The sequence below is a fragment of the Stomoxys calcitrans genome, chromosome 1, assembly GCF_963082655.1.
Source record: "Stomoxys calcitrans chromosome 1, idStoCalc2.1, whole genome shotgun sequence".
NCBI lineage: Eukaryota > Metazoa > Arthropoda > Insecta > Diptera > Muscidae > Stomoxys > Stomoxys calcitrans.
In genome coordinates, this window is record NC_081552.1 from 147,765,625 (window position 1) to 147,791,446 (window position 25,822).

Sequence of the window (25,822 nt, forward strand, 5' to 3'; positions counted from 1 at the left end):
CTTTGGCATATTTCTTCAATTTGGTCCAGATCGGTTCAAATTTGGATATAGCTGCCATATAGACCGATTTCTTGATTTATGGTTTTGGGCCCATTAAATGCTCATTTATTGCCCGATGTCCCCGAAATTTGGAACAGTGAGTTAAGTTAAGCCCCTTGACATACTTCTGCAATATCGCACAGATCGGTCCAGATTTGGATACAGCTCCCATATAGACCGATATCTTGGTTTTAGGTTTTGGGGCCATAAAAGACGCATTTATTGTCCGATGTCGCTGAAATTTGAGACAGTGAGTTTGGTTAGGCTCTTCGACGTCCTTCTTCAATTTTGCCCAGAACGGTCCAGATTTGAATATAGCTGCCATATAGACCGATTTGATAGACTCTGGATTTAAGGTTTAGGGCCCATAAAAGAGGCATTTATTGTCCGATTTCGCCGAAATTTGAGACAGTGCTTTGTGTTAGGCTCTTCGACATGTTTATGCAACTTGGCCCAAATCGGTCCAGATTTGGATATAGCTGCCATGTAGACCGATATCTCGATTTAAAGTCTTGGCCCCATAAAAGGCGCATTTATAATCCAATTTCACTGAAATTTGACACAGTGACTTATGTTCGGCTTTTCGACATCCTTGACGTATATAATTCAGATCGGAATGAGGTATATGAGCATAAGGTATGAAATTTTCACCGAATTTTTATGAAAGGTGGTTTACATATATACCCGAGGTGGTGGGTATCCAAAGTTCGGCCCGGCCGAACTTAACGCCTTTTTACTTGTTTTGCCTAAAAAGAGATGCCGGGAAAAGAACTCGACAAATGCGATCCATGGTGGAGGGTATATAAGATTCGGCCCGGCCGAACTTAGCACGCTTTTACTTGTTAGTGTTTATAGCTTCTTCCAGTCTGGGCTTTTTGAGTCTCTCCAGTAGTTTACCGGCTGTGTCAAACATACATAGAGGTCTGTAGGACGAGGCTGCTATTGCGTTTCTCTTTACTAGCTTAACAACACCAACTTCTGTTCTTTCCTTCGATTCTGACCATAATTGAATCAAACGTTGGAGACCATAGTAGAAGTCATTGTATAAAATTTCAGCCAAATCGAATAAAAACTGCGCCCTTTAGTGGTTCAAGAAGTAAGACACGGAGATCGGTTTAAAGGGGAGCTGTATCAGGCAATAGACTGATTCAGACCATATTTGACACGTATGTTGAAGGTCATTGGAAAAGCCGTTGTACAAAATTTGAGCCAAATCAGATAATAATTGCGCCCTATAGAGGCTCAAGACGTCTTATTCGGCACAGTAGTTGGAAGACATAACAAAACATGACATGCAAAATTTCAGCAAAATCCGAAAAGAATTGCGCACTCCAGTCTTTCAAGAAGTAGAGATTCAAGATCGATTTACATGGCAGCTATATCAGGTTTAGGACCGAATTAACCATATTTAACACGATTGTTTGAAGTCGTAACGAAACAAAATTTCAGCTAAATGGGATAAGAACTGCGCTCTCCAAAAGCGCAAGAAGTCTAATCGGGAGATCGGTTTATAAGGCAGTCATATCAGAATATGAATCGATTTGAACCATACTTGGCACAAATGTTGAAAGCAACATCAAAAATTTCAGCCAAATCGGATCAAAATTGCGCCCTCTAGAAGCTCAAGAAGTCAAGACCCAAGACAGTTTTATATGACAGCTATATCAAAACTTGGACCGATTTGGCCCATTTCAAATACCAACCGACCTAAACTAATAAGAAGTATTTGTGCAAAACTTCAAGCGCCTAGCTTTACTCCTTCGGAAGTTTGCGTGCTTTCGACAGACAGACGGACAGACATGGCTAGATCGACTTAAATGTCATGACGATCGAGAATAAATATACTTTATGGGGTCTTAGACGCATATTTTGAGGTGTTACAAACGGGATGATGAAATTAATATACACCCATCTATGGTCGACTGTATAAAAAATGGAGGGTATGCGTTTCTCTTTGCAAAAAAAATTCTCCTTTTTAGCATGGGACGGTCTAGTGTGTATGTTTTATTATGCAACCTTGTTTTCTTGTTTTTGTAAAAAACTATAGTTAATTTTTTTATGATTAAATTTCTTTTAATTTTTAGATGCCAATTTCAAAAATAGACGAAACAAAAGCAATGATGTACAAGAGAAACAGAATCTGTCTCACAAATCACCAACTCCTTATTTTCGCGATAGAGAACGAGAGCAAGATCGAATACGACACCTTTATGGGTCTGATTCAAAAGTAAAAGCATACAAAACTAAAGAACAAACCATCAGAAGATCACAAACTTCTCGATGCAATGGAAATAATACAAATATCGCCCGACATCAACCAGCACATCATCAGACCAAAATCCGTCATGGAATAGCCAATCACGAACACTGCTGTCATTGCAATGCTAATATGCCGCCTCCTGTAATTTTTGTTCCTGTGCCGCATTATCACTGGCCTTCATTTTATGTACCACGCTTTCAGATGGGGATGCCTACTTCGCCAAATAGGATGATGGGTCCATCGAATCGTCCACGATTTGCTGCTAATAACAACAGACCTGAACTAAAAAAATTTTATCCGTATTAAAATGTTAGTTCATCACAACAAAACTTTAATGTTATTATTGAAATAAATGATTTTTGGGGTTTAATCAAATGTTTTAATGAATTGAGTTACAGCCTTAATTAAGTTACTGAGTGAATTTTGGTGAAATGCACATGGATAATTTAAACGCATGTGAAAGCTAAGGGATAATGCACTTCCAGAACCAACCATATCTTAAGCTTAAGTCAATCAGCGGGTTTTTCTATCAGTTGATTACCATTCAGTATAGATACGATGATTGAGACTACATTTTATGACACATACATAGCAAAGCTGTGGACCTCTTGTTTAAATTGGGCCAAATTATGCTGACGCGCCAAAACCCCTAATTCATGTCCACCTGTCATACGGTTTCTAGTCCCAAGTCTAGTAAGTTCATCTGCTCTACAATCCCGCTGAATATCTCTATAAGCCGGTAACCAGAACAGGTAAATTTCAAACAGTTCAGCCATCTCTGTCAAAGTCAAGTGCGGTTTATGAATTCAGAAATACGTTATCTATAGATTTGGCTTTCAGACAGTCTGACAAGATTTTTATGCCAATTGTCGTTATGAGAGTATATCTTAACTATTCTCCCTCTTCTTTTATTTCAAGAATCTTCGATTGATATTCACTATAGTGATCGGGTAAACTTCTCGATATACCTAGTCCAAGTTCTTCGGAGTACACTCCAAAGCCCACATGGTCATCCAGTGTGGAATCAACCTGTAGAAATCTGCAAACCCTCTATCACCAGGGATATTATAACTTCAATCAGGAATATCAGGAACAGTGAAATAATAATTTTTATAAAAATAGCTGCTCAAAAAACGTAGTCCACACTTTCTTGTATATCGGGCAATGACCAAAGGAGAATGTCCCATATCCTCACGGCAGAGGTTGCAGCAATTTGTCTAGCCACAATGTCCAGAGGCATTAAGTGCAGTATTTAATTCAGTGCGTCGGATAGTTTCATCCGCAATGGAGCTAAGATGCACAAAACAACCCATTCTTGGATCCGATATTGTTCCCCACAGGTATTTTGCACTTTCAGTTAGGCCACCAGTCTTGCCATATGTGACCAAGCGTTGCCATGATGGAAATTGTAGCCTCTCGAATATTGTAGTCGTTTTACGTTTGTTGATCTCTTCAAATAAACAAACTATTATTCAAAAAAAAAAAAAACAAGTGAAAAGGCGTTAAGTTCGGCCGGGCCGAACTTTGGATACCCACCACCTCGGGTACATATGTAAACCACCTTTCATCAAAATCGGGTAAAAATTGCAAACCTTATGTCCAATAGCATTTATATCGAAATATGATCCGATTTGGACCAAGTACTAATAAGTACAAGTCATTGTTCAATTGTGTATAACAAAATATTGGTCTTTTCAGTAGCTATAACTAAAAATAAACCGATCTGAACCATATAAAGGGTGATTTTTTTGAGGTTAGGATTTTCATGCATTAGTATTTGACAGATCACGTGGGATTTCAGACATGGTGTCAAAGAGAAAGATGCTCAGTATGCTTTGACATTTCATCATGAGTAGACTTACTAACGAGCAACGCTTGCAAATCATTGAATTTTATTACCAAAATCAGTGTTCGGTTCGAAATGTGTTCATTCACCGTAACGTTGCGTCCAACAGCATCTTTGAAAAAATACGGTCCAATGATTCCACCAGCGTACAAACCACACCAAACAGTAGATTTTTCGGGATGCATGGGTAGTTCTTGAACGGCTTCTGGTTGCTCTTCACTCCAAATGCGGCAATTTTGCTTATTTACGTAGCCATTCAACCAGAAATGAGCCTCATCGCTGAACGGTGAATGAACACATTTCGAACCGAACACTGATTTTGGTAATAAAATTCAATGATTTGCAAGCGTTGCTCGTTAGTAAGTCTATTCATGATGAAATGTCAAAGCATACTGAGCATCTTTCTCTTTGACACCATGTCTGAAATCCCACGTGATCTGTCAAATACTAATGCATGAAAATCCTAACCTCAAAAAAATCACCCTTTACAACATGGATGCCGAAAAGCCTAACATAACTCAATGTGTTATATTTCAGTTAAATCGGATTATAAATGCGCCTTTTTTGTGGCCAAGACTGAAAATCGAGTTGTCGGTCTTTATGGCAGCTATATGCAAATCTTGATCGATCTAGATCAAATAGCAAAAATACGTGGAGGGGCTTAACTTAACTCTCTGTCCCATATTTCAGCAACATCGGACAATAAATGCGCCTTTTAATGGCCCAAAACATTAAATCAAGAGATCGGTCTATATGGCAGCTATATCCAAATCTGGACCCATCTGAGTGAAATTGAAGGTGGATGCCGAAGGGCCTAACACAACTCACTGTCACAAATTGCGGCGACATCGGACAATAAATGCGCTTTTTATGGCCCTAAAACCTTGAACGGAGAGATCGGTCTATATGGCACCTATTTTCAAATCTGGACCGATCAGTGCCATAATGCAGAAGTATGTCAATAAATGCGCCTTTTATGTGCCCAAAACATTAAATGGAGAGATCGGTCTATATGGCAGCTATATCCAAATCTAGACCGATCTGAGCCAAATTGAAAAAGGGTGTCGAAGGGCCTAACTTAAGTCACTGTCCCAAATTTCGGCGACATCGGACAATAAATTCGCCTTTTATGGGCGTAAGACCCTAAAGCGGAGGATCGGTCTATATGGCAGCTATATCCCAATCTAGACCGATCTGGGCCAAATTGACGAAGGATGTCGAAGGGCCTAACATAACTCACTGTCCCATGTTTCAACAAAATCGGACAATAAATGTGGCTTTTATGGACCTAAAACCTTAAATCGGAGGATCGGTCTATATGGCAACTATATTCAAATCTGATCTGATCTGGACCAAAACAGATGTCAAAGGGCCTAATACAACTCACTGTCCCCAATTTCAGCAAAATCGGATAATAAATGTGTCTTTTTGGGGCCTAAGACCCTCAATCGGAGGATCGGTCTATATGGCAGCTATATCCAAATCTGGACCCATCTGGGCCAAATTGACGAACGATGTCGACACACAACTCACTGTCCAAAATTTCTGCAACATCGGATAATAAATGTGGCTTTTATTGGTCTAAGACCCTAAATCGGAGAATGGATGTATATGGGAGCTATATCAAGATATAGTCCGATACAGCCCATCTTCGAACTTATCCTGCTTATTGACAAACAAATGAATCTGTGCAAAGTTTCAGCTGAATATCTCTATTTTTAAAGACTGTAGCGTGATTTGAACAGACAGACGGTCGGACATGTCTAGATCGTCTTAGATTTTAACGCTGATCAAGAATATATATACTTTATAGGGTCGGAAATGGATATTTCGATGTGTTGCAAACGGAATAACAAAATGAATATACGCCCATCCTTCGGTGGTGGGTATAAAAATACAGAGAATTAGCTTGCCATTCACATTCGGCTACGGCGTTGATTTGGCAGGGCTTAACATATGACTTTTTGGGCTTTGAATTATTGTAAAGCATAATTCTGTCATCACCATTAACAATATGTTGCGAATAGCCGGCGTTTTTATACCCACCATCGAAGGATGGGGGTATATTCATTTTGTCATTCCGTTTGCAACACATCGAAATATCCATTTCCGACCCTATAAAGTATATATATTCTTGATCAGCGTAAAAATCTAAGACGATCTAGCCATGTCCGTCCGTCTGTCCGTCTGTCTGTTGAAATCACGCTACAGTCTTTAAAAATAGAGATATTGAGCTGAAATTTTGCACAGATTCTTTTTTTGTCCATAAGCAGGTTAAGTTCGAAGATGGGCTATATCGGACTATATCTTGATATAGCCCCCATATAGACCGATCCGCCGATTTAGGGTCTTAGGCCCATAAAAGCCACATTTATTATCCGATTTTGTTGAAATTTGGGACAGTGAGTTGTGTTAGGCCCTTCGACATCCTTTGTCAATTTGGCTCAGATCGGTGCAGATTTGGATATAGCTGCCATATAGACCGATCCTCCGATTTAGGGTCTAAGGCCCATAAAAGCCACATTTATGGTCCGATTTCGCTGAAATTTGGGACAGTGAGTTGCCTTAGGCCCCTTGACATGTTTCTTAAATTTGGTCCAGATCGGTTCAGATTTGGATATAGCTGCCATATAGACCGATCCTCCGGTTTAGGGTCTTAGGCCCACAAAAGCCACATTTATTATACGATTTTGATGAAATTCGGGGCAGTTAATTGTGTAAGGCCCATCGACATCCTTCGTTAATTTGGCTCAGATCGGTCCAGATTTGGATATAGCTGCCATATAGATCGATCCTCCGATTTATGGTGTAAGGTCCATAATAGCCACATTCATTATCCGATTTAGCTGAAATTTGGGACAGTGATATGTGTTAGGCCCTTTGACATATTTCTTCAATTTGGTCCAGATCGGTTCAAATTTGGATATAGCTGTCATATAGACCGATTTCTTGATTTATGGTTTTGGGCCCATTAAATGCTCATTTATTGCCCGATGTCCCCGAAATTTGGAACAGTGAGTTAAGTTAAGCCCCTTGACATACTTCTGCAATATCGCACAGATCGGTCCAGATTTGGATACAGCTCCCATATAGACCGATATCTTGGTTTTAGGTTTTGGGGCCATAAAAGACGCATTTATTGTCCGATGTCGCTGAAATTTGAGACAGTGAGTTTGGTTAGGCTCTTCGACGTCCTTCTTCAATTTTGCCCAGAACGGTCCAGATTTGAATATAGCTGCCATATAGACCGATTTGATAGACTCTGGATTTAAGGTTTAGGGCCCATAAAAGAGGCATTTATTGTCCGATTTCGCCGAAATTTGAGACAGTGCTTTGTGTTAGGCTCTTCGACATGTTTATGCAACTTGGCCCAAATCGGTCCAGATTTGGATATAGCTGCCATTTAGACCGATATCTCGATTTAAAGTCTTGGCCCCATAAAAGGCGCATTTATAATCCAATTTCACTGAAATTTGACACAGTGACTTATGTTCGGCTTTTCGACATCCTTGACGTATATAATTCAGATCGGAATGAGGTATATGAGCATAAGGTATGAAATTTTCACCGAATTTTTATGAAAGGTGGTTTACATATATACCCGAGGTGGTGGGTATCCAAAGTTCGGCCCGGCCGAACTTAACGCCTTTTTACTTGTTTTTCTTTTTTAGGTCTTTAGTCTTTTTGAGGCACAAGATTGGATATTATTATAATAGTTATTAGATCTAACAAAATATCGAAGGCACTATCGATATATAGTTTTTTGACTGAATATCGATTTATATTTTAATCATGGATACTATCGCAAAAGTTAAATTTTTTTTGCAAAACTAAACCAAAAAAATAAGCAATCCGACACTGAATGCATCCTTAAAGATACATTACGTCTATAGAGGGCGCAATTTTCATCCGATTGGACTAACATTTGGTACAATATACAACTGACTTTATTACCTTGGTTGTATTTGGCCTATGCATTGATATTGCTTCTGTATAAATCGACCTCCTGAATTTTACTTCTCATTTTCGTTTGAAATATTGGTGATGGGAAATTAACGCTAGTATCGATATTTATTATTAAAGCTATCGATATCGAATGTTGCGATTATCGATAGTTTGCCAGCTCTAATAGTTATCGCATAATGACTAAGATGAAATGTCAAGTGAGTGAATTTTCATTCACGCACGCTCAATAGAAAAAAAATCACTCACACATGATTCTTGAGAAAATCACGACTCACAAGGCACTCACTAGAGAATCTCGGCTCCTGAGACACTCACGAAAAACGCACGCCTTACGGTTGAAACGTATTTTTCCACGAAGGAATAATAATTTGTTTCCTATGCATCTTAAATGATGCGGCATTTCAACATAGGAATATTAATTTTAATAAATGTATCACCCCTGCTTAACATTTTACCTCTTTTTATACCCTCCACCATAAGATGGGGGGTATACTAATTTCGTCTTTCTGATTGTAACTACTCGAAATATTCATCTGAGAGCCCATAAAGTATATATATTCTTGATCGTCGTGAAATTGTATGTCGATCTAGCCATGTCCGTCCGTCTGTCTGTCGAAAGCACGCTAACTTCCGAAGAAGTAAAGCTAGCCGCTTGAAATTTTGCACAAATACTTCTTATTAGTGTAGGTCGGTTGGTATTGTAAATGGGCCATATCGGTCCATGTTTTGATATTGCTGCCATATAAACCGATCTTGGGTCTTGACTTCTTAAGCCTCTAGAGTGCGCAATTCTTATCCGATTGGAATGAAATTTTGCACGACGTGTTTTGTTACGATATCCAATAATTGTGCCAAGTATGGTTCAAATCGGTCCATAACCTTATATAGCTGTCATATAAACAGGCTCAATTTCTATCCGATTTGGCTGAAATTTCGCAAGACGTTTTTTATTGTTACTTTCAACAACTATGTTAAATAAAGTACAAGTCGTTTCATAACCTGATATAGCTGCCATATAAACCGATCTGGGATCTTGACTTCTTGAGCCTGTAGAGGTCGCAATTATTATCCGATTTGCCTGAAATTTTGTACGACGGATTCTCTCATGACCATTAACATACGTGTTTTTTATGGTCTGAATCGGTCTATAGGCCGATACAGCTCCCATATAAATCGGTCTCTCTATTTTACTTCTTGAGCCCACAAAGGGAACAATTCTTATTCGAATTGACTGACATTTTACACAGGTCTCCAACATATAATTTAATTGTGGTCCAAACCGGACCATATCTTGATATCGCTCTAATAGCAGAGCAAATCTTTTCTTACATCGTTTTTTTTTTGCGAAGAGATGCCGGGAAAAGAACTCGGCAAATGCGATCCATGGTGGAGGGTATATAAAATTCGGCCCGGCCGAACTTAGCACGCTTTTACTTGTTCTTTTTACTTCTTTCATACTTTTCCAATAGTGACAGTGTGCCTGAGTTCGTACGTTAAATTACCATCTAATTTGATACGCCCGCAATACGTTATTTTTATTAACCGTTAGTCGTGAGAATGATTTAACTCGTTCACGCACGAAGAATTTTTACTCAGTCACGGTCACGCATGATCACATGATTGGATTTGGATCTCACGAAACACGTGACACGAGAGCTCACGTGCACACCTCTAAACACGACGCGTATCAAATTAGATGTTGCCAAATCGAAAAATTTTGGAAATCATTATGGAACTTTTGAACGGATGGAGCTATGGACACGAAACTTAACATTGTCAATGTTGAGGTGTTTTCCAATAAGTATGCAAAATCCGGGAACCTAGTTGGTGCAGAGGCTGACCCATGGGGCTTCAAATTTGGTCGCCTCCAGTATGTCAATTTTTTAATTGCTTTTATGGGGCGATCGGCTGGATTTTTTAAAGATAGAGCTCGTACCTTAACCCTACCCTAAACTTGCAGAAATATCTAGTATATCTCGAACAGTTTATGAGTTTTTGGACGTACAAGGTTACAAAATTCTACGAGTTTTGTGATAATTGTTCCTTCCTAATTAAAGTTATTCGCTTCAAAATCAAACATTTCTGAAAAAATTAAAATTTTGCATTTTTTACAAAAAATGTAACATCATTATTTCCTTCATGCGTTTTTGTTTTCTTCCAGTAGGTATTATATCCTCTTTTATTTTTAATAAAAATTACTAAATGTAGATGCGAATAATGTTGCAGTAGTCTTGATTTGACCAACTAAGATGTACGTTAAGGCCGTCCCAAAATTTTTAGACAAACAATTTTTATACCCTCCACCATGGGACGGGGGTACACTAATTTCGTCATTCCGGTTGTAACATCTCGAAATATTCGTCTATGACCCCATAAAGTATATACATTCTTGATCGTCATGACATTTTAAATTGATCTAGCCATGTCCGTCCGCCTGTCTGTCGAAAGCACGCTAACTTTCGAAAGAGTACTAGATATTTTGCACAAATATTTATTACCAGTGCAGGTTGGTTGGGATTGTGGGGATTGGGCCAAATCGGTCCTAATTTGGTATAGCTGACATATAAACCGATCTCGAATCTTGACTTCCTGAGCCTCGAGAGGGCGCAACTCTACATAATATAGGTATCTTATTATAACGTCCAACTGTGCCAAGTATGGTCTACATCGGTTCATAACCTGATACAGCTATCATATAAGCCGATCTGAGATCTTGATTTCTTGAGCCTCTGGAGTGCGCAATTATTATCCGATTTAGCTGAAATTTTGCATAAAGTGTTTTGTTTCGTCTTCCAAAACTATCTAAATCGGTTTATAATCTGATATAGATCCCATATAAACCCATCTCCCTTTTATTATCCAATTTGGCTGAAATTTTTCTCAATGACTTCCATTATGGGAAAGGAAACAGCCAGCAGGCAGGGTTGTCGAGCGTGGATAATGTGGAATTTATATCATGGAGGAGTTTTCGCAATAAATACGATATAAGTACAACATACCAAAGCACGGCTCTGGATGAGTCATTCTAACCAAATGACGAAACGCTTCCCATAGTGGTAGATGTGTGTGTGGTGATCTCTGGCTTTCCTTTTCCATTGCAAAAAATCTCCGATCATTGAGCTCGTCTCGAACGAGAAACATAGGAAAATTCTAATAAATGTGGCTTTATAATAAATGTGGCTTTTATTGGCCTAAGACCCTAAATCGGCGGATCGGTCTATATTGGGTCTATATCAAGATATAGTTCGATACAGCCCATCTTCGAACTTAACCTGCTTATGGACAAACAAATGAATCTGTGCAAAGTTTCAGCTCAATATCGCTATTTTTAAAGACTGTAGCATGACTTCAACAGACAGACGGACAGAGGGACGGACATGTCCAGATCGTCTTAAATTTATACGCTGATCAAGAATTTATATGCGTTATAGGGTCGAAAATGGATATTTCGATGTGTTGCAACCGGAATGACAAAATGAATATACCCCCATCCTTCGGTGGCGGGTATAAAAAAAGGATTACCATTATGTAGGTGTTGCCAAATAACGGAGTAATTTTTTCGATAGGTGTTATCTGATATCGAGAAATCTTTAAAGTTATATAATCTGAAAATTCTAACTTGAAATGATTTGTTCATGTAACCTTTGGCCACAGGAATGATAATCTTATTTCGTCGCGTACGACCAAAACTAAACGAGCCTACAAGGAAACGGGGTGATTGCGCTTTGAATATGTTGTGGAAAAAGATCATAAAGCGCAATAAAATTGTTATGCCAACTTTGGGTAAATTTTACTCGACATAATACCATACCTTTTTGTTGGTGTAGCTGCCATATAAACAAATCTCTCGATTTATCTTCTAGAGTCTGTAAATGCAAATTTTGCCCATAAACATTCCATTAAGGAACAGGGGAGGTGAACCTCTATGACTTCTAGATTTCCCATGAACATCCCACTAAGCAACAAGGGATGCTTCTCTCATATCAATGAGAGCAGTCCGATTAAATTCTAAACTCAATGATAAGGGGTCTCCTAAGTAGAGAAGTTCAAACATGGTAGGATACTTATTGAGATTTCATTGCAAGATACCTCATAAATGTAGCTAGCAATAGAAAGGGTAACATTTTCGGTTGTTCACGCCAGGGTAAGCGTCCATGTTAACCTCTGCTTCATGATAGTCTCCCTCTTGAGCCTCTAAGGGTCGTAAATATCATACGATTTGGCTGAAATTTTGCACTTACATTTATTTTGCCCTGAGTTACAACATCCGTGCCCAATTTGAATTCTTTAAGCTTTAAAGGGCGCAATTAAGTTTTTAATTGGCTTAAATTATGAACGTGATATATTTGTATAACTTCTACACTCAAAAAAAAGTGAAACCCAAACGAATCAAAATTGAGCCAAATGGGAGTAAAATTGACCATGATTTGGCGCTTAAGATTTCTTTGTTCCGTTTGGTATACACAATTCCTGATTTTTGGTATATGCGAGTGTAATAAAATGAAAATATTCTATAAGATGGGATATCTAAACTAATTTCAGCATATTTTTAACATAATTGTAAGGAAAATTCTTGTGCGTTTAATGCCAATTTCACAAAAGTTTTTCGTATGATAACCCTTATTTATAACATATAAATTGAGAAATATTTATGTATTTCTTAAAAATTATTTATGAAAATTAATTTCATCGTATAAGGTACAGGCAGAATAAATAAAAGTAAGATTTTATTTATGTTAGGTGGTAGAAATAATAGTTCCGAGGAATACTCTACCCAAAGGTTATAGATTGTGTAATAAATATATAACTAAATGAGAAATTTATCATTTTATAAAGTTTTAATTTTTACCTCTATTTTATTTGCCCTTAATCGAAAAGTAAAGATTTAAACAATGGTTATTAATTTACAATTTAAATCGAACAAAAAGTTCATATTTGATGGCTTTATAATCTTTGCATTTCACTTTCAAGATACACTTATAAATAAATTATCTAAAAAAATTATTTACTTAAAGATCAATTATTATACGCATCCTTCGAAGCATTTTTACCCTTCTTCTAGGCATTTATCTACTGCTAGAACCTATGGTTACTTATGGCCTTGATTATATTAACCGGAGTTAAGATGTCCTGAATAAAATGTCTAAAATTAAATAAAACAAATAAGAGCGTGCTAAGTTCGGCCGGGCCGAATCTTATATACCCCCCAGCATGGATCGCATTTGTCGAGTTCAATGCAAGGTATTTCTTTTTTGGCAAACAACGAATATTGAATAAGAATATGCTATTGTGTAATATTTCAGTTCATTCGGATAAGAATGGCGCCTTGTAGGGCTCAATAAGCAAAATCGGGAGATCGGTTTATATGGGAGCTGTATCAAGCTATTGATCGATTCAGACCATATTAGCCACGTATGTTGAAGGTCATGAGAGAAGCCGTTGAACAGAATTTCTTCCAAATCGGATGAGAATTGCGCCCCCTAGAGGCTCAAGAAGGCAGCTATATTAGGGCATGTACCGATTTGCGCCATACTTAGCACAGTTATTGGAAGTCATAACAAAACATCTCATGCAAAATCATGCAAACCGACCTACACCAATAAAAAGTATTTGTGCATAAGTTCAAGCGGCTAGCTTAACTCCTTCGAAAGTTAGCGTGCTTTCGACAGACAGACGGACGGATATGGATAGATCGACTTAAAATGATATGACGATCAAGAATATATATACTTTATAGAGTCTCAAACACATATTTCAAGGTGTTACAAACAGAATGAGGGTGAAAGGGAAGAAAGGGAAGAAAAAAGAAAATGAGAGACCTCGTACTAACGAGCGTGAGGTTAAGAATAGCACCTCCCTACACAAGCACGGATCTACCTACGGCGAATAAAAAGCCCACAGTGCCTTACGGCTTCTTTCTTCGGTGTTCCTCTTCCAGGGCAGTTTCGAATCGAGGACTATATCTAAATGAAAACAAAAATATCTACATATTAAAGTTACTATAAAATTATAAAACTTATTAGCTGATAGTTTTTGTAGCTAATGCTAAGTTGTCCTACACTATTAGGCTTATATATACTATGAGTTTTATAAATATATACACGCATGGTGGTCCAACAACAAAACAAACTCAGAAAAAAATCATACCCTTTCCGTTACGATGATTGTGTGGACACATCGAGCGCTCACACACACTCATACTCACTTTCACATCAGTCCGAAATAAAATTTTAAGGAAAAACCACGAGCCGCGGCCTCTGCCGAAATATACCAGCCCATACAAAGGCAGACATAACATATCCACACAAACACATTCAAAACAAGTAAAAGCGTGCTAAGTTCGGCCGGGCCGAATCTTATATACCCACCACCATGGATCGCATAAGTTAATTTATTTTTTCGGCATCACTTGTTAGGAAAAACAGGATATAAGAAAAGATTTGCTCTGCTATTAGAGTGATATCAAGATATGGTCCGGTTTGGACCACAATTAAATTATATGTTGGAGACCTGTGTAAAATGTCAGCCAATTCGAATTAGAATTGCACCCTTTGGGGGCTCAAGAAGTAAAATAGAGAGATCGATTTATATGGGAGCTGTATCGGGCTATAGACCGATTCAGATCATAATAAACACGTATGTTGATGGTCATGAGAGAATCCGTTGTACAAAATTTCATTCCAATCGGATAGGAATTGCGCACTCTAGAGGCTCAAGAAGTCAAGACCCAAGATCGGTTTATATGGCAGCTATATCAGGTTATGAACCGATTTGAACCATACTTGGGACAGTTGTTGGATAGCATAACAAAACACGTCGTGCAAAATTTCATCCCAATCGGATAAGAGTTGCGCCCTCTAGAGGCTCAAGAAGTCAAGACCCAAGATCGGTTTATATGACAGCTACATCAAAACATGGACCATTTACAATACCAACCGACCTACACTAATAAGAAGTATTTGTGCAAATTTCAAGCGGCTAGCTTTACTCCTTCGGAAGTTAGCGTGCTTTCGACAGACGGACGGACATGGCTAGATCGACATAAAATGTCGCGACAATCAAGAATATATATACATACAAACAGAATGACGAAATTAGTATACCCCCCATCTTATGGTGGAGGGTATAAAAATACACAAGTTTTTAGACAAGAACTTGTCATCTACTTTGCTGAAATCCTGCTAAGATTAATGCCATCATTTGCCTCAATTTATGAAAAATATGAATTTAATCATAAATAATTGAATACACACAAATTATTTTGTTTTTAATGTATGTAAGAAATTCTTAAAAACTTAGTTTCGTTAATGAAAATTTATAAAAAAAGCCATAACAAAACATGCTGATTGTTTTCTAAAGGAGTATATCTTCTACAAGAAGTTAATGAAAATGTCTAAAAAGTCAATTTACATATTTTTAGGATAATATAAACCACACTTCATTCCCCACTCACTAAAAAATTGTATACTAATCTTGCTTTTACAACCTGGTGGACTTCATACTGTCATGTGGTCAAAATATATGGTTACAATTTAGGATGTAATTATCCCTTCCGCAAGAATTTTTGAGCGAAAATTTTAGATTTTTAAACTGGTTATAAAGAAAAATGTTTAAATAATGTCCATACCCATTTCAAGTATATGAACTATTTGCGATTTCTTTGAAATAAGGATATGTTACTGTAGTTTAGCAAAATTTCATTACAAAAGAGAAAATTTTCTTAAGCGTAATACAATTTAAATACCAATTTTGGGTAAATTTTTTACTACATTATACAACACCCTTTTTTTCAGTGTAACAGCCATGACGAGTATAGTCCATAACGGTCTGTAACTTGATATAGGTGCTATATATTTGGAAAAATTATTCAAAAAACTAGTCACATGCTGTATGGGCATATAAGATTCGGCCCGGCCGAATTATAATCGAAAACAAGTAAAAGATTCTCGATTTTAAAATGTAGAATTTCTGAAAGTTGTACTCATTATACGAAATCATGCGAAATATTTAATGTGAAAAATGGGTGGTGGAATAAATATATAATTCATCAGAAATACATATAATAACATGTGGATACAAAAAGTGCCACTTCTTATTGAGTACTAGTTGTGATTCGATATGAGTGACAAGCGCGTCGTTTCGGTCAAATGTCACTTACACCCATATCAATATCAAATCATGCCATAACGTGAACTCTCTTCCGTTGTTGCCATGCTATTCAGATGATTGGCAAAAAAAGTGCAAAGATAGATATTAACTAGATAATGCATTTTGTATAGCTGGCTTCTTTTACTTTACCATCACATTGCCAATCTATTCTAGAAAATTCTGGTCGCCCAAAATGTAAAGTCAATGTGTAGCCGTATCCCAATTTTGAGAGCTTAAGATTACAGAGTGAAAGTACCACTTCGCCTGGTACTTTACTAACTTAAAAACAAATCTTCTAACCCCCCAATATTTTTTTTTTTGTCAAGGTGTAACCGTATCCTAATTTTGAGTGTTTTAGGTCCATCAAACATAGGGTTGCAGTATTAGCAAACATTTCGAAATGTTATTTCAACTAACAAAATCTGCCATTTTGAATATACAAGTCTGCTAAAAAAAATTTTATGCTCCTTTTTATGATTGCCTGCTACTTGTTTTGATTACCGTAAAACATTTTTTTGAATACTTTTTTAGAAATTTTGTTGGAAGACATGCTTTTAATTTGTGGAATATTACTGTAAAGAAGCTACTTGATCCATCCATTGGTATAGATTTCGAAATGTGGCTGAGCTAGCTCGATTTTTTGTTATTACTCTATTAATGTGTACATGACTGGCATGGCCTTTTGTATCTGAATTTAATAAAAACGATTATGGAAAGTATACATTCAGTGGTGAATATAAACATCCACTGACCTCCAGGTTTGTCTTAAGACACAAGGTTTGCCCGGTCATATTAAACACTATTTTTATGCCCACCACCACAGGACGGGGGTATACTAACCCAGTAATTCCGTTTGTTACAACTCGAAATAGAGATCTGCGACCCCATAAAGTATATAGACTATTAATCGTCTGAACATTTTGAGTCGATCAAGCCATATCCGTCCGTCTGTCGAAATCACGATAGCGGTCGAGCCATATCGGTACAGATTTGGAAATAGCCCCCAGAAGCCGCAATTGTTATCCGACTGAAATTTTCCACAATAACCGTAGCAAGTACGGTGAAATTGGCTAATAATCTAACATACACTCAGAAAAATAGTGCGCATAAATAAAGTAAATAACTCAGTTCAAATTAGTTTGCCAATTCTAATCAAATTTGGTTAAATTTTGAAAAATTGGAAAAGGAAAAATTGCACGATTTTAGTAGGTTTTATTCATCTGTAATTAGTGGCAAAAAGTTCATAAGCTTGGGATTGGGAAGTCACTTTATTTAACTAAGTTTCTTCCCAACAAGTTAAATTTTGCTACAGCAAACAACGTTTTTATTTACCCAATATAAACATGTTGTTAATTTGAGTTCAACATATATTATAAACCTATATTCTTCAAATTGAATAAGTATTCGTTCAAAATAGTTTACGAATTTACCACATTTGAGTAGTATTGTATAAATTTAATTCAAATAAAAGCTTTAAACTAAGGTTGACAAATTTTTTTAACTGAGATGATTAAATCCATTAACTTCTCAGTAATACTAGCCTAACCTTTATAAAGGTGCGTTGATTGTCAGCCGTGCAATCATCGCTCGATTAGGAACTTAGAATGTCATAATGAAAGCACGTTTGTGACTTCGATTTGTATAGGATAATAGATCAATGTTAGAAACCCAAAATAAAATGCTCTTAGAAACCTTAATGGTGCATGACTGATACAAATAATTATTTAAAAAACAAAATCAGCCTTTAAAATTTGTTTCTGTCCATGCGACAATCTTCATGTTTAACTGCGTTGTGTGTGAATAAAATTCAAGCCACAATTTTTTCTGGTATGTTTGGTAGACGGGTCGCTTTTATACAATGCTGTTAGTGGACTCTACCAGAGATAATAAAAACAAGTAAAAGCGTGCTAAGTTCGGCCGGGCCGAATCTTATATACCCTCCACCATGGATCGCATTTGTCGAGTTCTTTTCCCGGCATCTCTTCTTAGGCAAAAAAGGATATAAGAAAAGAGTTGCTCTGCTATTAAAACGATATCAAGATATGGTCCGGTTCGGACCATTGGGGCTCACAAAGTAAAATAGAGAGAACGATTTATATGGGATCTGTATCGGGCTATAGATCGATTCAGACCATAATAAACACGTTTGTTGATGGTCATGAGAGGATCCATCGTACAAAATTTCAGGCATATCGGATAATAATTGCGACCTCTAGGGGTCAAGAAGTCAAGATCCCAGATCGCTTTATATGGCAGCTGTATCAGGTTATGAACCGATTTGAACCTTATTTGACACAGTTGTTGAAAGTAAAAATAAAATACGTCATGCAAAATTTTAGCCAAATCGGATAGGAGTTGCGCCCTCTAAAAGCTCAAGAAGTCAAATCCCCAGATCTGTTTATATGACAGCTATATCAGGTTATGGGCCGATTTCAATTATACTTGGCACAGTTGTTGGATATCATAACGAAATACTTCGTGCAAAAATTCATTCAAATCGGATAAGAATTGTGCCCTCTAGAGGCTCAAGAAGTCAAGACCCAAGATCGGTTTATATGGCAGATATATCAGGTTATGGACCGATTTGAACCATACTGGGCACAGTTGTTGGGTATCGAAACAAAACAAGTCGTGCGAAATTCCATTCTAATCGGATAAGAATTGCGCCCTCTAGAGGCTCAAGAAGTCAAGACCCAAGATCAGATTATATGGCAGCTATATCAGGTTATGAACCGATTTGAACCATACTTCGCACAGTTGTTGGATGTAACAACAAAACACATCGTGCAAAATTTCATTTCAATCGGATAAGAATTGCGCACTCTAGAGGTTTAAGAAGTCAAGACCCAAGATCGGTTTATATGGCAGCTATATCAGGTTATAAACCGATTTGAACTATACTTGGCACAGTTGTTGGATATCATAGCAAAACACGTCATGCAAAATTTCATCCCAATCGGATAAGAATTGCGCACGCTAGAGGCTCAAGAAGTCAAGACCCAAGATCGGTTTATATGGCAGCTATATCAAAACATGGACCGATATGGCCCATTTACAATACCAACCGACCTACACTAATAAGAAGTATTTGTGCAAAATTTCAAGCGGCTAGCTTTACTCCTTCGGAAGTTAGCGTGCTTTCGACAGACAGACGGACGGACGGACGGACGGACGGACATGGCTAGATCGACATAAAATGTCGCGACGATCAAGAATATATATACTTTATGGGGTCTCAGACGAATATTTCAAGTAGTTACAAACAGAATGACGAAATTAGTATACCCCCCATCTTATGGTGGAGGGTATAAAAATGCATATGCCATAGAACATCATGCGCCATCCAGAGCAAAATGCATTTCACGTATGCCACACAAGCACCAATCCACTAACAACACAGGCAATAGCTGAAAAATACGCTAACAACATCCCGAATACCATGTCGTTCGCAAGCTAATGGTACGCTCAGTGTGATGTACGTATTCTGCGAACAATGTCGTGGACGCTAATAAGGAAAAAATGTAAAATTAAAAAATCTGATATGGAACTAATAATTCGTATTCAATAAAAACAAGTAAAAAGGCGTTAAGTTCGGCCGGGCCGAACTTTGGATACCCACCACCTCGGGTATATATGTAAACCACCTTTCATAAAAATTCGGTGAAAATTTCATACCTTATGCTCATATACCTCATTCCGATCTGAATTATATACGTCAAGGATGTCGAAAAGCCGAACATAAGTCACTGTGTCAAATTTCAGTGAAATTGGATTATAAATGCGCCTTTTATGGGGCCAAGACTTTAAATCGAGATATCGGTCTACATGGCAGCTATATCCAAATCTGGACCGATTTGGGCCAAGTTGCATAAACATGTCGAAGAGCCTAACACAAAGCACTGTCTCAAATTTCGGCGAAATCGGACAATAAATGCCTCTTTTATGGGCCCTAAACCTTAAATCCAGAGTCTATCAAATCGGTCTATATGGCAGCTATATTCAAATCTGGACCGTTCTGGGCAAAATTGAAGAAGGACGTCGAAGAGCCTAACCAAACTCACTGTCTCAAATTTCAGCGACATCGGACAATAAATGCGTCTTTTATGGCCCCAAAACCTAAAACCAAGATATCGGTCTATATGGGAGCTGTATCCAAATCTGGACCGATCTGTGCGATATTGCAGAAGTATGTCAAGGGGCTTAACTTAACTCACTGTTCCAAATTTCGGGGACATCGGGCAATAAATGAGCATTTAATGGGCCCAAAACCATAAATCAAGAAATCGGTCTATATGGCAGCTATATCCAAATTTGAACCGATCTGGACCAAATTGAAGAAATATGTCAAAGGGCCTAACACATATCACTGTCCCAAATTTCAGCTAAATCGGATAATGAATGTGGCTATTATGGACCTTACACCATAAATCGGAGGATCGATCTATATGGCAGCTATATCCAAATCTGGACCGATCTGAGCCAAATTAACGAAGGATGTCGATGGGCCTTACACAATTAACTGCCCCGAATTTCATCAAAATCGTATAATAAATGTGGCTTTTGTGGGCCTAAGACCCTAAACCGGAGGATCGGTCTATATGGCAGCTATATCCAAATCTGAACCGATCTGGACCAAATTTAAGAAACATGTCAAGGGGCCTAAGGCAACTCACTGTCCCAAATTTCAGCGAAATCGGACCATAAATGTGGCTTTTATGGGCCTTAGACCCTAAATCGGAGGATCGGTCTATATGGCAGCTATATCCAAATCTGCACCGATCTGAGCCAAATTGACAAAGGATGTCGAAGGGCCTAACACAACTCACTGTCCCAAATTTCAACAAAATCGGATAATAAATGTGGCTTTTATGGGCCTAAGACCCTAAATCGGCGGATCGGTCTATATGGGGGCTATATCAAGATATAGTCCGATATAGCCCATCTTCGAACTTAACCTGCTTATGGACAAAAAAAGAATCTGTGCAAAATTTCAGCTCAATATCTCTATTTTTAAAGACTGTAGCGTGATTTCAACAGACAGACGGACAGACGGACAGACGGACGGACATGGCTAGATCGTCTTAGATTTTTACGCTGATCAAGAATATATATACTTTATAGGGTCGGAAATGGATATTTCGATGTGTTGCAAACGGAATGACAAAATGAATATACCCCCATCCTTCGGTGGTGGGTATAAAAAAACAGTTTTTACCATCGCATAGAACCATATTGCTCGAGCAGACAATGATGCTTGGTAAAAATATTTTTACACAAGGTAAATCTGGTGAGAAATTAATTCCATTTCTTGTTTCTGTGGATATAATGTTTTTCCTTTTCTACTCTGAATAAAATTATAGGAAGAAATTTAATATGCGTCAACTGCAGCTATTTTGCAGAAATTGGTTATTATCGCTATTGCTAAGAAGACAACATACAACATTGGAGCTCGTTTCGTCCCGAAATTTTGGTAAGCATTAGAACTAAAAAAAATATTCTGCTAATTTACTGGTTTCTTTTTTCATTTAACTTTGATGCAGGAACTTTTTAAATTGAAATGCGAACTACATTTTGTGCAGCTATGGAATATATCACGCAGATGTTTTCACAAAGGATTTATACTGATGACTATAGCCCGGCGCACACCTTTTTTGGTAAGTATTAGACTAAAAATAAAACCACGTATCTATACCTTACACTTAAATTTCTTTTCAATAGTTTTTCTCTGAATCAATAAAATATTGTGGATATGGCGTAACGGAACTTCTATGAAAATTAATATGGTGTTTTCCTCTTTGCTGATTTTATACAATTGGGAATTTCTCCAAAGCCACTAAGAACTGAGAAGTGTGAACGTTTTTATTTTTTCAAGTTTTTTTGCCTGTTAGGGCGAGATCATCAAAATTTACATTTTTGTTTGTTTCTCTTTCGAGACGAGCTCAATGATCGGAGATGCGAATGGAAAAGGAAAGCCAAAGATAGCAACACACCAACCACTATGGGACGCGTTTCGTCTTTGGTAAGAAGACTTTTCAACCATATTAGGTGTGATGGCTTCAACCCTCGACAACCCTGCTTATTAGCTGCACTTTTCCCAATACATTTATTTTTGTGTAATGGCATTTATTTACCACAGACAGAATGGTAAATTACACTTTCTTCCGTACCACACTTGATTTTGTGCATCTGTTGGAAGTTGTATTGATTGCTTCGAACGCTAAGACAACGGCATTGGCTCTTGCCGAACCGAGGTCCCAGGTTCGAATCCTGGCCGGGCTCTGCCGTATTTTAATTTTTCAAGTTTTTTTGCCTGTTAGGGCGAGATTAAATTTTACAATTTTTGTTTGTTTCTCTTTCGAGACGAGCTAAATGATCGAAGATGCAAATGGGAAAGGAAAGCCAAAGGTAGCAACACTATGGGACGCGTTTCGTCTTTGGTTAGAAGACTTTTCAACCATATTAAAAAGTGTAATTTACCACAGACAGAATGTCTGCCATTACACAAAAATAAATGTATTGGAAACAGTACAGCTAATAAGCAGGGTTGTCGAGCTTGGTTGATGTGGTAATTGTATCATAGATGTGTTTTCGCAATTAATATGATTTAAATACAACATACCAACGCACGGCCCTTGAAGTCTTCTTACCAAAGACGAAACACGCCCCATAGTGAATGTTTTAATTTGAATTGTTAATATATACAAACAAATAATAACAAATTTTGCCCATGAACATTCCACTAAGGAACAGGGGCAAACTTCTCACATATCAATGAGTGCAGTCCGATTCAAGTTTTAAGCTAAATGATAAGCGGCCTCTATTTTATAGCCGAGTCCGAACAGTACCTCACAAATGTTGCCAGCATTAGGAGGGGAAAAACCACCGCTAAAATTTTTTTCTGATGGTCTCGCCAGGATTCGAACCCAGGTGTTCAGCGTCATAGGCGGACATGCTAACCTCTGCGCTACGGTGGCCTCCAATTGTTAATATATATATGAAATACATATTCGCTAAGTGCATATATGAAAAATCTTAATAAACAAAACACAAGAATAGTGTTACATAAATGAACAAAAACCAAGTAAAAATGCATTCAGTTTGGCCGGGCTGAACTTTGGATACCCACCACCTCGGGTATTTATGTAAACCATATTTCGTCATAATCTGGTGAAAAATGCATAATTTATGCCCCATAGCAGCTTTATCGAAATATGATCCGATTTGGAACAAATTCGACACGGATATTAAGAGGTCTAATAAGTACAAGTCATTGTTCAATTTTGTAGAACAAAATATTGGTCTTTTTGGTAGACATAAAGACCGATCTGAACCATATGCGACACGGATGTCGAAAGGCCTAACAACTGAACCGATTTGGTCCAAATTGCAGAAAGTTGTTGAAGAGCCTAACGCAACACACTGTCCCAAATTTCGGCGAAATCGGACAATAAATGCGCCTTTTATGGGCCTAAAGCTTTGTATAGAGGGATCGGTCTATATGGCAGATATATCCAAATCTGAACCGATGCAGGATGTCGAGGGGAATAACTTTACTCACTGGTCCAAATTTTGGCGACACCGGACAATAAATGTGGCCATATGGCAGCTATATCTAATCTGGACCGGTCAGGTCCAAATTGAAATGGAATGTCTACTGGCCTAACACAACACGCTGTCCCAAATTTCATCAAAATCGGATAATAAATGTGGCTTTTATGGGCCTAAGACCTTAAATCGGCGGATCGGTCTGTTGAGGGCTATATCAAGATATAGTCCGATATAAGCCACCTTCGAACTCAACCTGCTTATGGACAAAAAAAAGAATGTGTGCAAAGTTTCAGCTGAATATCTCTTTTTTTAAAGACTGTAGCGTGATTTCAACCACCGTAGCGCAGAGGTTGCCTGGGTTCGAATCCCGACGAGACCATCAGAAAAAAAATTTTTTTTCAGCGGTGGTTGTCCCCTCCTAATGCTGGCAACATTTGTTAGGTACTATGCTATATATATATATATATATATATATTTATATATATATATATATATATATATATATATATATATATATATATATATATATATATATATATATATATATATATATATATATATATATATATATATATATATATATATATATATATATATGTCGCAAACGGAATGGCAAAATGAATATACCCCCATCCTTCGGTGGTGGGTATTACACAATTTTGAAAATAAATAGTGTACCTCCAATTAAAACAATAATTTCGGGCAGATTAGTTCAAACCAAACGTAGAGAGTAAATGTAGAGATTAGAGTAAATGTAGAGATTTTGCAACAAATTTGTACAGATTTATTAACACACAGGAAAATTTCCAACATTTGATTTCATCAATAATTTTGAGTTCACTTGAAAATGTAGTACCTAATGATTCATCAAATGTACCGAATAAAGAATAGTTTGTTTCCATTTAGTTAATGTTGAACTATTACGAAGTTCAAATGAAGTAATGATTTTTTAGATATTCATCATCTAAAAACAAATCAAAGCGTCTTTAGCGCTAAATGACTTTATTCGAAAGTGGTTGATTTTAACTCAACCGTGGGTTCACTTTTTTTTGGTGTAGCTCCCACATAACCCGATCTCCCGATTTGACATCTTGAGTGCCTGGAAGCCGCAATTTTTGTCCCATTTGGCTGTTATGACTTCCAACAACTGTGCCAATAGTACGACCTTAACTGATATAGCTCCTTTTTAAACCGATCTCTTGAATACCCTTGTTCGGCTCCTAGAAGCTAGAGTAAAATTGTGTCTTTCGACTAATTTTTACTTGTTATCAGAGATGGTCTGTCTGGAACTCCGACATATATGACATACATGTCCGATGTATAGTGTAATACATACGACAAAAACGTCATAAACCTAGCCAAAAAAAACTAGTTTTTGCCAGAATTGAAAAATAATGAGAAAATCGTGCAATTTGTTGCTGTTGCTATAGCACCCATATAAACTTTTCAAAATTTTAAATATGATAAAAAAGTTTTTATTATACCCTCCACCATAGGATGGGGGTATACTAATTTCGTCATTCCGTTTGTAACACCTCGAAACATTCGTCTAAGTCCCCACAAAGTATATATATTCTTGATCGTAATGACATTTAACGCCGATATAGACATGTCCGTCCGTCTGTCTGTTGAAAGCACGCTAACTTTCGAAGGAGTAAATGGGCCATATCGGTTTATGTTTTGATATAGCTGCCGTATAAAACTGTCTTGGATCTTGACTTCTTGAGCCACTAGAGGGCGCAATTTTTATCCGATTTGGTTGAAATTTTGTTTCATAAGAACTTTCAACAACTGTGCTAAGTACGGTTCAAATCGGCCCAAGACTTCATAAAGCTGTCATATAAACCGATCTGGGATCTATTGCGTTTCCAACAATATTTCTGGCACAGCGGTGTGATCAACCAGTCTTCTCTTCAGGAAACTTGCTCGCCGTTTTGTGTCGTTTTTAATGTATTGGGTTGCCTAAAAAGTAATTGCGGATTTTTTAAAAGAAAGTAAATGCATTTTTAATAAAA

General features: G+C 37.4%; 1 protein-coding gene across 2 annotated transcripts in view; it reads left to right on the forward strand.

Annotated features, from left to right (window-relative positions):
• LOC131994157 (uncharacterized) overlaps positions 1 to 2,661 on the forward strand; it is a 33,590-nt gene extending 30,929 nt beyond the window's left edge. For both annotated transcript variants that reach the window (XR_009396494.1, XM_059360558.1), the window contains exon 2: positions 2,124 to 2,661. Coding sequence is in view for 1 of the 2 variants with exons in the window: in XM_059360558.1 (XP_059216541.1) it covers positions 2,124 to 2,605 (482 nt within the window). In the remaining variant the exon portion in view is untranslated. The remainder of the gene's footprint in view (positions 1 to 2,123) is intronic.
• Positions 2,662 to 25,822: the final 23,161 nt, after the last annotated feature.